Source organism: Mustelus asterias, chromosome 12, assembly GCF_964213995.1.
Source record: "Mustelus asterias chromosome 12, sMusAst1.hap1.1, whole genome shotgun sequence".
NCBI classification, from domain to species: domain Eukaryota; kingdom Metazoa; phylum Chordata; class Chondrichthyes; order Carcharhiniformes; family Triakidae; genus Mustelus; species Mustelus asterias.
The window spans coordinates 56135963-56152465 of NC_135812.1; the positions used below are offsets into that span (position 1 = coordinate 56135963).

The following is a 16503-nucleotide window of genomic DNA, read 5'->3' on the forward strand; positions in this document are numbered from 1 at the left end:
CTTACCTTTGTTCTGATGTGGAGATGCCGGCGTTGGACTGGGGTGGGCACAGGAGCAGTCTCACAACACCAGGTTAAAGTCCAACAGCGGATAAAAGCAAATTACTGCAGATGCAGGAATCTAAAACCAAAAGAGAAAACGCTGGAAGATCTCAGCAGGTCTGGCAGCATCTGTAAGGAGAGAAAAGAGTTGATGTTTCGAGTCCAGATGACCCTTTGACAAAGGGTCAAAGGCCTGCTGATATTTTCCAGCATTTTCTCTTTTGGTCAAAGTCCAACAGGTTTATCTGGAATCATGAGTTTTCGGAGCGCTGTTCCTTCACCTGATGAAGGAGCAGCGCTCCGAAAGCTTGTGATTCCAAATGAACCTGTTGGACTTTAACCTGGTGTTGTGAGACTTCTTACTGTGCCTTTGTTCTGCCATTAACACATTCTGATCGCTTAATAGCCGCTATCAGCACCCTTCAATTTGATTTGATTTTGATTTGATTTATTATTGTCACATGTATTAACACACAGCGAAAAGTATTGTTTCTTGCGCACTATACAGATAAAGCATACTGTTCATAGAGAAGGAAATAGAAACATAGAAAAACTACAGCACAAACAGGCCCTTTGGCCCACAAGTTGTGCCGAACATATCCCTACCTTCTAGACCACCTATAACCCTCCATCCTATTAAGCTCCATGTACTCATCCAGGAGTCTCTTAAAAGACTCTATTGAGTTCGCCTCCACCACCACTGACGGCAGCCAATTCCACTCGCCCACCACCCTCTGTGTCAAAAACTTACCCCTAACATCTCCCCTGTACCTACCCCCCAGCACCTTAAACCTGTGTCCTCTCGTAGCAGACATTTCCACCCTGGGAAAAAGCCTCTGAGAGTCCACCCGATCTATGCCTCTCAACATCTTATACACCTCTATTAGGTCTCCTCTCATCCTTCGTCTCTCCAAGGAGAAAAGACCGAGCCCCCTCAGCCTATCCTCATAAGGCATGCCACTCAATCCAGGCAACATCCTTGTAAATCTCCTCTGCACCCTTTCAATTTTTTCCACATCCTTCCTATAGTGAGGCAACCACTATGAGAGAGTGCAGAATGTAGTGTAACAGTCATAGTTAGGTTGTAGAGAAAGATCAACTTAATGCAAAGTAGGTCCATTTAGAAGTCTGATGACAGCAGGGAAGAAGCTGTTCTTGAGTCGGTTAGTACGTGACCTCAGACTTTTGTATCTTTTTACCGACAGAAGAAGGTGGAAGACAGTATGCCCAGGGTGCATGGGGTCCTTAATTATGCTGGCTACTTTGCCGAGGAGGCAAAAAATGTAGACAGAGTCAATGGATGGGAGGCTGGCTTGCGTGATGGATTGGGGCTACATTCGCGACCATTTGTAGTTTCTTGCGGTCTTGGGCAGAGCAGGAGCCATACCAAGCTGTGATACAACCAGAAAGAATGCTTTCTATGGTGCATCTGTAAACGTTGGTGAGAGTCATAGCTGACATGCCAAATTTCCTTAGTCTACTGAGAAAGTAGAGGAGTTGGTGGGCTTTCTTAACTATAGTGTCGGCATAGGGGGACCCGGACAGGTTGTTGGTGATCTGGACACCTAAAAACTTGAACCTTCCAACCATTTCTACTTCATCCCTGTTGATGTAGACAGGGGCATGTTCTCCTTTACGCTTCCAGAAGTCGATGACAATCTCCTTCGTTTTGTTGACATTGAGGGAGAGATTATTGTCGTTGCACCAGTTCGCCAGATTCTCTATCTCATTCCTGTACTCTGTCTCGTCATTGTGTGAGATACAACCCACTACGGTGGTGTCATCAGCAAACTTGAAAATCGAGTTGGAAGGAAATTTGGTCACACATAGGTGAATAAGGAGTATAGTAGGGGGCTGAGAACACAGCCAGTGTTGAAGATGATCGTGGAGGAGGTGCTGTTGCCTATCCTTACTGATTGTGGTCTGGGGGGTACGAAGTTCAGGATACAGTTGCAGAGGGAGGAGCCAAGACCCAGGCCGCAGTGTTTGAAGAGGAGTTTTGTCAGAATAATGGTGTTGAAAGCTGAGTTGTAGTCAATAAATAGGAGTCTGACTTTGTTATCTCGGTACTCCAGGGTTGAGTGCAGGACCAGGGAAATGGCGTCTACTGTGGACCTGTTGTGGTGATAGGCAAACTGTAGTGGATGCAGGTAGTCTGGGAGGCTGGAATTGATTTGTGCCATGATTAGCCTTTCGAAGCACTTCGTAATGATGGATGTCAGAGCCACCGCATGATAGTCATTAAGGCACGTTGCTTGGCTTTTCTTTGGTGCTGGAATGATGATCATCTTCTTGAATCAGATAGGGACCTCAGATTGTTGTAAAGAGAGGTTGAAGATGTCTGCGGATACCCCCGCCAGCTGATCCGTGCAGGATCTGAGTGCTCATCCGGTACCCCATCCGGGCCAGTCGCTTTCTGTGGGTTGACCTTCGACAAAGCTGCTCTGACATCTGCAATAGTGACCTCAGATACAGGTTCATCCAGGGCTTCCAGGGTGGAGGACGTGCTCTCGCTGACCTCTTGCTCAAAACGGGCGTAGAATGCATTGAGCTCATCAGGAAGGGGTGCGTTGGAGCTGGCGGTTTTCCATGCCTTCATCTTGTAGCCTGTTATGTCTTGCAGACCTTGCCATAGTCGGCGGGGGTCTGTGTGACTAGCCTGGGACTCTAACCTCGTCCAGTACTGTCTTTTGGCATCTTTGATGGATCTCCTTAGATCGTATCTGGCTTACTTGTATAGGTCAGTGTCGCCTGACTTGAACGCCTCAGACCTGGACTTCAGCAAGCAGTGGATACACCTCTTCATCCATGGTTTCCGGTTGGGAAACTCGCAAATTTGCTTCTTGTAGGTGTAGGAGATAACATGTTGGCATGGATAGAAGATTGGCTAACTAGCAGGTTAAAGTCCAACAGGTTTATTTGGTTGGACTTTAGGGTTAGGACTTTAACCTGGTGTTGTGAGACTTCTTACTATGCTTACCCCTGTCCAACACCGGCATCTCCACATCATAACTAACAGGAAGCAGAGAGTGAGCATAAATGGGTCTTTATTTGGTTGGCAGGATGTAACAAAGAACAATACAGCACAGGAACAGGCCCTTCGCCCCTCCAAGCCCGTGCCGCTCCCTGGTCCAAACTAGACCATTCTTTTGTATCCCTCCATTCCCACTCCGTTCATATGGCTGTCTAGATAAGTCTTAAACGTTCCCAGTGTGTCTGCCTCCACCACCTTGCCTGGCAGCGCATTCCAGGCCCCCACCACCCTCTGTGTAAAATATGTCCTTCTGATATCTGTGTTAAACCTCCCCCCCTTCACCTTGAACCTATGACCCCTCGTGAACGTCACCACCGACCTGGGGAAAAGCTTCCCACCATTCACCCTATCTATGCCTTTCATAATTTTATACACCTCGATTAAGTCTCCCCTCATCCTCCGTCTTTCCATGGAGAACAACCCCAGTTTACCCAATCTCTCCTCATAACTAAGCCCCTCCATACCAGGCAACATCCTGGTAAACCTCCTCTGTACTCTCTCCAAAGCCTCCACGTCCTTCTGGTAGTGTGGCGACCAGAACTGGACGCAGTATTCCAAATGCAGCCAAACCAACGTTCTATACCCCAACTTTTATACTCTATGCCCCGTCCTATAAAGGCAAGCATGCCATATGCCTTCTTCACCACCTTCTCCACCTGTGACGTCACCTTCAAGGATCTGTGGACTTGCACACCCAGGTCCCTCTGCGTATCTACACCCTTTATGGTTCTGCCATTTATCGTATAGCTCCTCCCTACATTATTTCTACCAAAATGCATCACTTCGCATTTATCAGGATTGAACTCCATCTGCCATGTCTTTGCCCAAATTTCCAGCCTATCTATATCCTTCTGAAGCTTTTGAACTCGTGCCCTGTGCCACATCACTGTAACTAGTGGTGTGGCACAGGGATCAATGCTGCAGCCTCAATGTTTTACAATTTATATCAATGATTTGAAGGTTTGAAGGTGTGGTTGCTAAATTTGCTGATGATACAAAGAAGGTAGGAAAGTAAGTTGTCAAGAGGACACAAGGAGGCTACAATGGTATACAGATAGGATAAGTGTACGGAGAAAGATCTGATAAATGGAATATCATGTGGGAAAATGTGAAATTGCCCATTTTGTTTGGAAGAATAGAAAGATCAGACTTTATTTTATTATTTTTAACATTTCTATCCTTAATCTTAGACCAGGTTAAGTACAATAAACCCTTACTTTGTGATCTGTCTGATCGCAGCATGTGAACAGTTAAATGCTCACTGAATCGACAAGTATGTTTTTAACTGAAGCCCTGTTACTGTCGAACAAGGAGGAGGTAAACAGGGGAGACATTTGACCCTCCCTTCCCGCCCACCTGGCCATCACACTGGATAGAAATTTTAAATATACTTCTCGGGATCTATCTGCTTTTCTGCTTCAGATTTCTCATTTGTCCATGAACTCAATCACGGAAACAGCCCTCAAACACCTATTGTGATCCGGTCAGGAGGAGTCAAATAGCTCCAATCTTTCCCCCTCCATATTTGACCACAACAATTTGTTTTTTAAATAAATGGATAGAGTTTCCAATTCTGTGAGTGTTTAATTGTTTCCGTGCTATGACAATAGAAGACACAGTCAGATAGGTTTTCTTAAAAAGAGGATAGGTTTTTTTGGGTATTTAACCCAGTTTAAGAAAGATCACAAAATTGCAGCCACTGTGAACTGCGTGTGGACTGGCAGCAGCATTCAGAGTCTCAGGCTCATATTGCTGCTTTGTGGGCTCCAGAGGCCTGGGGGTGTAGGGTGAGGTCTGGCAGGTCATGGTGCAGGCGGGGGTGGGGTGGGGGGGGGGTGGTCTCTAGCAGACCTTAGGGGGAGATTGGGGTTGTCTGGTGGGCACTTGGGGTGAAGTGAGGGCCCGAGGGTGAGGGTGGGCGTTGAGAGGGTTTTCTTGGTGAGTGGTGGGAGGAATTGGGGCATGTGAATGAGTCTATTAGGGGAGGTGAGTCGGGGCTTTTGTGATTGTGTGTTAACAGAACTAGCACACCCAGTGAATAGTGTCAGCAATACTCCTCGCCATCCCAGTCAACTCTTCAGCTCCACCCCCCCTCCCCACCCCTCTCCGATCAGCAGTGTCATCAGCATCCCACCCAGTCCCCCTCAGCCCACTTTGAAATGTCTCTCATTTTGCTGCTACAAGGTGGTCCTGGGGGAGGGTGGCCAGATTGTTTGGACTGTTACTTGCTGCAAAATGTTTGGTGTGAACTCTGAACTCTGACCTCTCTGTCTCCTCACAGCATTGCTGCTGCTCTATGACATCACCAACAAGTCATCCTTTGACAACATTCGGGTAAGACACCTCAAATCTCCTGCCTCTCGGGAAAATACATTTGGGCAATTCAGATGGTGGGCTGGCCTTGAGTTAAATATAACAAGAAACAATTTCCCATCCTCACTTGATTCTGCCAATGTTCAAGGCTCAGGGTATTGCTGCCTCTTCCAACACAATGTTAGCTCACTCACCTCTCAGCCAGAAGGTTATCATTGATCACTCCATAAATCTGAGCACGCAATCCAGGCTGACACTCCAGCGCAGTGCTGCACTGCCAGAGGCACCATCTTTGGCATGAGATGTTAAGCTGAGGCCCCAGTTCAGATGCCAGCATGTAACCCGGGATTTTATGCAGTGTGAGAGATAGGTGGATCGGCCATGCTAAATTGCTGCTGAATGTCCCAAGATATGTAGGTTAGGTGGATCAATTATGGGAAATGTGTGGGGGTTACGGGGAAAGGGCTGGGTAAGATAGTCTGTCAAGGAGTCAATGCTGGGCATTGATGGGTCAAATGGCTTCTTGTGCACTGTAGGGAGTCTGTGATTTGAAATTAAGAAGGGGATGTTTTGAATAAATTAAGCAAACTCAAATTGGATAAATTCTTGATCCACAAAAATCTCAGGAACAGTAAACGGACATGACTATATATATGTTAATTTGTTAGAAAAGGGTGTATTGCCAGAGAACTGGCAGATAGCTAATGTAATTCCTACACTTCTGAACAGGGCAGAAGATGTCCAGTAAATTATAGACCAGTCAATTTAACATCAAATGTAGGGAAAAATTTTACTATCCTTCCGAAAGGAGAGGACAGAAGAATATCAAGATATTATTAGTACAGTAATGAATAGTGAGCATGGGTTTTAGAAAGGAAAATCTCGCTTGATCAATCTCATTGATTATTTTTTGTGGGCATAACGGGGAGAGTCGACAATGGTAAAATAGTAGATGTAATTAATCTGGATTTTCAAATGATAATGTGTCACATAATAGATTGGCGAATAAGGTCAAAATAAGTAGAGCCAGGATGAGTCGCAGAATGGATTGCCATCTGGTTTCGAGATAGAGAGCAGATTCTGGAAGGAAAGGGTGTTTAGTCAGAGAGACAGAATGTGGAAAGTGGTGTTCCACAGGTTGTTGCTGCTCACACTCTACATGAATAACTTGGACTTAGGAACCAAAAGCACAGTTTCTAATTTCACAGATGACAGCAAACTGGAGGGTAGTCAATACCGAGGAGGGCTGCAGAAAATAACAGGAGAAGATGAATAAATCTGCAGACTGACCAAATCATTGGTAGGTGAAGTTCAGCGCAGAGAAATGTATGTATGAATATGCTGGAGGAATAGGGAAGTCACATATTATTTATTTAGAGCAACAAAGGGATCTCGGTCCACATATACATCAATCACAGGTTAGCAAAGTGGTAAAATATAAGCCCAGTGTGGGTGGAGTTGGAAAGTATGCAAGTTATACTCAACCTGTAACCATCTTGGTTAGATCACACTGAGAGTGCTGAGTATACAGAGTACTCTGATTAGATCACACTGAGAGTGCTGAGTATATCGAGTACTCTGATTAGATCACACTGAGAGTGCTGAGTATATCAAGTACTCTGATTAGATCACACTGAGAGTGCTGAGTATATAGAGTACTCTGGTTAGATCACACTGAGAGTGCTGAGTATACAGAGTACTCTGATTAGATCACACTGAGAGTCCTGAGTATATAGAGTACTCTGATTAGATCACACTGAGAGTGCTGAGTATACAGAGTACTCTGATTAGATCACACTGAGAGTGCTGAGTATATCGAGTACTCTGATTAGATCACACTGAGAGTGCTGAGTATATAGAGTACTCTGATTAGATCACACTGAGAGTGCTGAGTATATAGAGTACTCTGATTAGATCACACTGAGAGTGCTGAGTATATAGAGTACTCTGGTTAGAGCACACTGAGAGTGCTGAGTATATAGAGTACTCTGATTCGATCACACTGAGAGTGCTGAGTATATAGAGTACTCTGATTAGATCACACTGAGAGTGCTGAGTATATCGAGTACTCTGATTAGATCACACTGAGAGTGCTGAGTATATCGAGTACTCTGATTAGATCACACTGAGAGTGCTGAGTATATAGAGTACTCTGGTTAGATCACACTGAGAGTGCTGAGTATATAGAGTACTCTGGTTAGATCACACTGAGAGTGCTGAGTATACAGAGTACTCTGATTAGATCACACTGAGAGTGCTGAGTATATCGAGTACTCTGATTAGATCACACTGAGAGTGCTGAGTATATAGAGTACTCTGATTAGATCACACTGAGAGTGCTGAGTATATAGAGTACTCTGGTTAGATCACACTGAGAGTGCTGAGTATATAGAGTACTCTGTTTAGATCACACTGAGAGTGCTGAGTATATAGAGTACTCTGGTTAGATCACACTGAGAGTGCTGAGTATATAGAGTACTCTGGTTAGATCACACTGAGAGTGCTGAGTATATAGAGTACGCTGATTAGATCACACTGAGAGTGCTGAGTATATAGAGTACTCTGGTTAGATCACACTGAGAGTGCTGAGTATATAGAGTATGCTGATTAGATCACACTGAGAGTGCTGAGTATATAGAGTACGCTGATTAGATCACACTGAGAGTGCTGAGTATATAGAGTACTCTGGTTAGATCACACTGAGAGTGCTGAGTATATAGAGTACTCTGGTTAGATCACACTGAGAGTGCTGAGTATACAGAGTACTCTGATTAGATCACACTGAGAGTGCTGAGTATATTGAGTACTCTGATTAGATCACACTGAGAGTGCTGAGTATATAGAGTACTCTGATTAGATCACACTGAGAGTGCTGAGTATATAGAGTACTCTGGTTAGATCACACTGAGAGTGCTGAGTATATAGAGTACTCTGATTAGATCACACTGAGAGTGCTGAGTATAGAGAGTACTCTGGTTAGATCACACTGAGAGTGCTGAGTATATAGAGTACTCTGATTAGATCACACTGAGAGTGCTGAGTATACAGAGTACTCTGGTTAGATCACACTGAGAGTGCTGAGTATATAGAGTACTCTGGTTAGATCACACTGAGAGTGCTGAGTATATAGAGTACCCTGGTTAGATCACACTGAGAGTGCTGAGTATATAGAGTACGCTGATTAGATCACACTGAGAGTGCTGAGTATATAGAGTACTCTGGTTAGATCACACTGAGAGTGCAGAGTATATAGAGTACTCTGATTAGATCACACTGAGAGTGCTGAGTATATGGAGTACTCTGATTAGATCACACTGAGAGTGCTGGGTATATAGAGTACTCTGGTTAGATCACACTGAGAGTGCTGAGTATATAGAGTACTCTGATTAGATCACACTGAGAGTGCTGAGTATATGGAGTACTCTGATTAGATCACACTGAGAGTGCTGAGTATATAGAGTACTCTGGTTAGATCACACTGAGAGTGCTGAGTATATGGAGTACTCTGATGAGATCACACTGAGAGTGCTGAGTATATAGAGTACTCTGGTTAGATCACACTGAGAGTGCTGAGTATATAGAGTACTCTGGTTAGATCACACTGAGAGAACATAGAAAAAATAGAACATAGAACATAGAACATTACAGCGCAGAACAGGCCCTTCGGCCCACGATGTTGCACCGACCAGTTAAAAAAAAAAAAACTGTGACCCTCCAACCTAAACCAATTTCTTTTCGTCCATGAACCTATCTACGGATCTCTTAAACGCCCCCAAACTAGGCGCATTTACTACTGATGCTGGCAGGGCATTCCAATCCCTCACCACCCTCTGGGTAAAGAACCTACCCCTGACATCGGTTCTATAACTACCCCCCCTCAATTTAAAGCCATGCCCCCTCGTGCTGGATTTCTCCATCAGAGGAAAAAGGCTATCACTATCCACCCTATCTAAACCTCTAATCATCTTATATGTTTCAATAAGATCCCCTCTTAGCCGCCGCCTTTCCAGCGAAAACAATCCCAAATCCCTCAGCCTCTCCTCATAGGATCTCCCCTCCATACCAGGCAACATCCTGGTAAACCTCCTCTGCACCCTCTCCAAAGCCTCCACATCCTTCCTGTAATGTGGGGACCAGAACTGCACACAGTACTCCAAGTGCGGCCGCACCAGAGTTGTGTACAGTTGCAACATAACGCTACGACTCCTAAATTCAATCCCCCTACCAATAAACGCCAAGACACCATATGCCTTCTTAACAACCTTATCTTCTTGATTCCCAACTTTCAGGGATCTATGCACACATACACCTAGATCCCTCTGCTCCTCCACACTATTCAAAGTCCTCCCGTTAGCCCTATACTCAACACATCTGTTATTCCTACCAAAGTGAATTACCTCACACTTCTCCGCATTAAACTCCATCCGCCACCTCTCGGCCCAACTTTGCAACCTGTCTAAGTCTTCCTGCAAACTACGACACCCTTCCTCACTGTCTACCACACCACCGACTTTGGTGTCATCAGCAAATTTGCTAATCCACCCAACTATACCCTCATCCAGATCATTAATAAATATTACAAACAGCAATGGCCCCAAAACAGATCCCTGAGGTACACCACTTGTAACCGCACTCCATGATGAATATTTACTATCAACCACCACCCTCTGTTTCCTATCCGCTAGCCAATTCCTGATCCAATTTCCTAGATCACCCCCAATCCCATACATCTGCATTTTCTGCAGAAGCCTACCATGGTGAACCTTATCAAACGCCTTACTAAAATCCATATATACCACGTCCACTGCCTTGCCCCCATCCACCTCCTTGGTCACTTTCTCAAAAAACTCAATAAGGTTAGTAAGGCACGACCTACCTGCCACAAAACCATGCTGACTATCACCTATCAATTCATTACTCTCCAAATAACTATAAATCCTATCCCTTATAATTTTTTCCAACATCTTGCCGACAACAGAAGTGAGACTCACCGGTCTATAATTCCCGGGGAAGTCTCTGTTCCCCTTCTTAAACAATGGGACAACATTCGCTAACCTCCAATCTTCTGGTACTATACCAGAGGCCAACGACGACCTGAAGATCAGAGCCAGAGGCTCTGCAATCACTTCTCTTGCCTCCCAGAGAATCCTTGGATAAATCCCATCCGGACCAGGGGATTTATCTATTTTCAGACCCTCCAGAATATCCTGCACATCCTCCTTATCAACTGTAATACTGTCTATTCTACTCCCTTGCAACCCAGTGTCCTCCTCAGCTATATTCATGTCCCCTTGCGTGAACACCGAAGAGAAATATTGGTTCAATGCTTCACCAATCTCCTCCGGTTCCACACATAACTTCCCTCTGCCATCTATAACTGGCCCTAAACTTGCCCTAACCAACCTTCTGTTCTTGACATACCTATAGAACGCCTTAGGATTCTCTTTAACCCTATCCGCCAAAGTCTTCTCATGTCCCCTTTTAGCCCTTCTAAGCTCGCTCTTCAACTCCCTCTTAGCCAATCTAAAGCTTTCTAGTGCACTACCCGAGTGCTCACGTCTCATCCGAACATAAGCATCCTTTTTCTTTTTAACCAACAAAGAAACTTTTTTGGTGCACCACGGTTCCCTAGCCCTACCAATTCCTCCTTGCCTGACAGGGACATACCTATCACAGACTCGCAGTAGCTGCTCCTTGAAAAAACTCCACATGTCGGACGTTCCCAGTCCCTGTAATCTCCTAGTCCAACCTATGTTTCCTAATTCTCTCCTAATAGCCTCATAATTACCCTTCCCCCAGCTAAAACCACTGGCCCGAGGTTCATGCCTATCCCTTTCCATCACTAAGGTGAACGTAACCGAATTGTGGTCACTATCACCAAAATGCACACCAACTTCCAAGTCTAGCACCTGGTCTGGCTCATTTCCCAGCACCAGATCCAATATAGCCTCACCTCTAGTTGGCCTGTCTACATACTGAGTCAAAAAACCTTCCTGCACGCTTTGAACAAAAACTGACCCCTCTAACGAGCTAGAGCTATAACAATTCCAGTCAATATTAGTCAAGTTAAAATCCCCCATAACAATTGCCCTATTACTTTCACTCCTAAGCAGGATTGACTCCGCAATCCTTTCCTCAACCTCTCTAGAACTTTTAGGAGGTCTATAAAAGACTCCCAACAGGGTGACCTCTCCTCTCCTATTTCTAATCTCCGCCCATACTACCTCAACAGATAAGTCCTCATCAAACCTCCTCTCTGACACTGTGATACAATCTCTGACCAATAATGCTACCCCTCCCCCTCTTCTACCTCCTTCCCTACTTCGACTAAAACATTTGAACCCCGGGACCTGCAGCATCCATTCCTGCCCCTGCTCTATCCATGTCTCTGAAATAGCCACAACATCGAAGTCCCAGGTACTGATCCACGCTGCAAGTTCACCCACTTTATTGCGAATACTCCTGGCATTGAAGTATACACATTTCAAACCCTGCTCCACCCCACCTCTGCAATGCCGTGCATTGCAGTCCCCATCCATGCATCCCTCACTTTCAGCCCCACTACTCAGGATCCCTCCCCCCCCCCGAATCAGTTTAAACCTCCCTGCATGGCCTTAGCAAATTTACCCCCCAGGATATTGGTCCCCTTCTGATTAAGGTGTAGACCATCCTTCTCATAGAGGTCACACCTTCCCCAGTACGAGCCCCAATTGCTTAAGTACCTGAACCCCTCCCTCCTGCACCATCCCCTCAGCCATGAATTCAAACCTTCCCTCTCCCTATTCCTCTCTAAACTATCCCGTGGTACAGGCAAGAGTCCAGAGATAACCACTCTGTCAGTCTTGGCCTTTAGTTTCCACCCCAATTCCATAAATCCCTGCCTAATATCCCCTTCCCCTATCCTCCCTATGTCGTGTGTCCCCACATGTACAATAACTTGTGGTTTATCTCCCTGAGAGTGCTGAGTATATAGAGTACTCTGATTCGATCACACTGAGAGTGCTGAGTATATAGAGTACTCTGATTAGATCACACTGAGAGTGCTGAGTATACAGAGTACTCTGATTAGATCACACTGAGAGTGCTGAGTATACAGAGTACTCTGGTTAGATCACACTGAGAGTGCTGAGTATATAGAGTACTCTGATTAGATCACACTGAGAGTGCTGAGTATATGGAGTACTCTGATTAGATCACACTGAGAGTGCTGAGTATATAGAGTACTCTGATTAGATCACACTGAGAGTGCTGAGTATATGGAGTACTCTGATTAGATCACACTGAGAGTGCTGAGTATATAGAGTACTCTGGTTAGATCACACTGAGAGTGCTGAGTATATGGAGTACTCTGATTAGATCACACTGAGAGTGCTGAGTATAAAGAGTACTCTGGTTAGATCACACTGAGAGTGCTGAGTATATAGAGTACTCTGGTTAGATCACACTGAGAGTGCTGAGTATATAGAGTACTCTGATTCGATCACACTGAGAGTGCTGAGTATATAGAGTACTCTGATTAGATCACACTGAGAGTGCTGAGTATACAGAGTACTCTGATTAGATCACACTGAGAGTGCTGAGTATACAGAGTACTCTGGTTAGATCACACTGAGAGTGCTGAGTATATAGAGTACTCTGATTCGATCACACTGTGAGTGCTGAGTATATAGAGTACTCTGGTTAGATCACACTGAGAGTGCTGAGTATATAGAGTACTCTGGTTAGATCACACTGAGAGTGCTGAGTATATAGAGTACTCTGGTTAGATCACACTGAGAGTGCTGAGTATATAGAGTACTCTGGTTAGATCACACTGAGAGTGCTGAGTATATAGAGTACGCTGATTAGATCACACTGAGAGTGCTGAGTATATAGAGTACTCTGATTCGATCACACTGTGAGTGCTGTTAATATATAGAGTACTCTGGTTAGATCACACTGAGAGTGCTGAGTATATAGAGTACGCTGGTTAGATCACACTGAGAGTGCTGAGTATATAGAGTACTCTGGTTAGATCACACTGAGAGTGCTGAGTATATAGAGTACGCTGATTAGATCACACTGAGAGTGCTGAGTATATAGAGTACTCTGATTCGATCACACTGAGAGTGCTGAGTATATAGAGTACTCTGGTTAGATCACACTGAGAGTGCTGAGTATATAGAGTACTCTGATTAGATCACACTGAGAGTGCTGAGTATATCGAGTACTCTGATTAGATCACACTGAGAGTGCTGTTAATATATAGAGTACTCTGGTTAGATCACACTGAGAGTGCTGAGTATATAGAGTACGCTGGTTAGATCACACTGAGAGTGCTGAGTATATGGAGTACTCTGGTTAGATCACACTGAGAGTGCTGAGTATATAGAGTACTCTGATTAGATCACACTGAGAGTGCTGAGTATATAGAGTATGCTGGTTAGATCACACTGAGAGTGCTGAGTATATAGAGTACTCTGGTTAGATCACACTGAGAGTGCTGAGTATATAGAGTACGCTGATTAGATCACACTGAGAGTGCTGAGTATATAGAGTACTCTGGTTAGATCACACTGAGAGTGCTGAGTATATAGAGTACTCTGATTCGATCACACTGTGAGTGCTGTTAATATATAGATACTCTGAGCGGTTCTGAGCACCACTTGATAAACGGGTACAGAGACACTGGAGAGGGTCAGAGAAGGTTTACGAGGATGATTCCAGAAATGCCTGGGTTTCCTTATCCGGATTGGCAGCTTGGATCTATTATCTGAGGGCTAATATGCAGAGGAGTTTACAATTTTGAAAGGTTAATTCAGGTTCCGTTATTTACCAGGAAGATGGAACGGATAGACATGATATTGTTGAGATGAGTAATGAGATAACTCCCTCACATTGGGCACCATTGTTTTTGGGATGGCACGGCAGCACAGTGGTTAGCAGTGCTGCCTCACAGCGCCAGGGACCCGGTTCAATTCCGTCCTCAGGTGACTGTGTAGAGTTTGCACGTTCTCCCCGTGTCTGCAGGGGTTTCCACTGGGTGCTCCAGTTTCCTCCCACAGCCCAAAGCTGTGGACACTGAGAGAATGTTTCCTCTTGTGGAAAAGAGCATAACCAGTGGCCATCAATATAAAATAATCGCCAAGAAATCCAATAGGGAATTCTGACAAATCCTCTTTAAGAAGTTTAACAACACCAGGTTAAAGTCCAACAGGTTTATTTGGTAGCAAAAGCCACACAAGCTTTCGGAGCTCTAAGCCCCTTCTTCAGGTGAGTGGGAATTCTGTTCACAAACAGAGCTTATAAAGACACAAACTCAATTTACATGAATAATGGTTGGAATGCGAATACTTACAACTAATCAAGTCTTTAAGAAACAAAACAATGGGAGTGGAGAGAGCATCAAGACAGGCTAAAAAGATGTGTATTGTCTCCAGACAAGACAGCCAGTGAAACTCTGTAGGTCCACGCAACTGTGGGAGTTACAAATAGTGTGACATGAACCCAATATCCCGGTTGAGGCCATCCTCGTGTGTGCGGAACTTGGCTATCAGTTTCTGCTCAGCGACTCTGCGCCGTCGTGTGTCGCGAAGGCCGCCTTGGAGAACGCTTACCCGAATATCAGAGGCCTAATGCCCGTGACCGCTGAAGTGCTCCCCAACAGGAAGAGAACAGTCTTGCCTGGTGATTGTCGAGCGGTGTTCATTCATCCGTTGTCGCAGCGTCTGCATAGTTTCCCCAATGTACCATGCCTCGGGACATCCTTTCTTGCAGCGTATCAGGTAGACAACGTTGGCCGAGTTGCAAGAGTATGTACCGTGTACCTGGTGGATGGTGTTCTCACGTGAGATGATGGCATCTGTGTCGATGATCCGGCACGTCTTGCAGAGGTTGCTGTGGCAGGGTTGTGTGGTGTCATGGTCACTGTTCTCCTGAAGGCTGGGTAGTTTGCTGCGGACAATGGTCTGTTTGAGGTTGTGCGGTTGTTTGAAGGCAAGAAGTGGGGGTGTGGGGATGGCCTTGGCGAGATGTTCGTCTTCATCAATGACATGTTGAAGGCTCCGGAGGAGATGCCGTAGCTTCTCCGCTCCGGGGAAGTACTGGACAACGAAGGGCACTCTGTCCACTGTGTCCCGTGTTTGTCTTCTGAGGAGGTCGGTGCGGTTTTTCGCTGTGGCGCGTTGGAACTGTTGATCAATGAGTCTAGCGCCATATCCTGTTCTTATGAGGGCATCTTTCAGCGTCTGGAGGTGTCTGTTGCGATCCTCCTCATCCGAGCAGATCCTATGTATACGGAGGGCTTGTCCATAGGGGATGGCTTCTTTAACGTGTTTAGGGTGAAAGCTGGAGAAGTGGAGCATCGTGAGGTTATCCGTGGGCTTGCGGTACAGTGAGGTGCTGAGGTGACCGTCCTTAATGGAGATGCGTGTGTCCAAGAATGCAACCGATTCCGGAGAGTAGTCCATGGTGAGTCTGATGGTGGGATGGAACTTGTTGATGTCATCATATAGTTGTTTCAGTGATTGTTCACCATGAGTCCAAAGGAAGAAAATGTCATCGATGTATCTAGTGTATAGCATCGGTTGAAGGTCCCGTGCGGTGAAGAAGTCTTGTTCGAACCTGAGTCTGTGTCTTTATAAGCTCTGTTTGTGAACAGAATTCCCACTCACCTGAAGAAGGGGCTTAGAGCTCCGAAAGCTTGTGTGGCTTTTGCTACCAAATAAACCTGTTGGACTTTAACCTGGTGTTGTTAAACTTCTTACTGTGTTTACCCCAGTCCAAACCCGGCATCTCCACATCAAATCCTCTTTATCCAGAGAGTTGTGAGAATGTGGAACTCACTGCCATAGAGAATAGTTGAAGTGAATAGCGTTGATAATTTTAAGGAATAGATCTGAGAGAGGAGGGAATACAGGCTTACGATGGTAGATTTAGATAAGGGAAAGTAGGAGAAGGTTTGAGTGGAGCAGATATATTAGGATGGACAGGCTGGGCCGAATGGCCTGTTTCTCTTCCATATCATAGAATCATAGAATCCTACAGTGCAGAAGGAGGCCATTCGGCCCATCAAGTCTGCACCAACCGCAATCCCACAAGCCCTATCCCCATAACCCCATGCATTTACCCTAGCTA

General features: G+C 45.3%; 1 protein-coding gene across 3 annotated transcripts in view; it reads left to right on the top strand.

Annotated features, from left to right (window-relative positions):
• LOC144501473 (ras-related protein Rab-37) overlaps positions 1-16503 on the top strand; it is a 359260-nt gene that overhangs the window by 320235 nt on the left and 22522 nt on the right. For all 3 annotated transcript variants that reach the window (XM_078225254.1, XM_078225255.1, XM_078225256.1), the window contains one exon: positions 5357-5409. In XM_078225254.1, coding sequence (XP_078081380.1) covers positions 5357-5409 — 53 coding nt within the window. The remainder of the gene's footprint in view (positions 1-5356; positions 5410-16503) is intronic.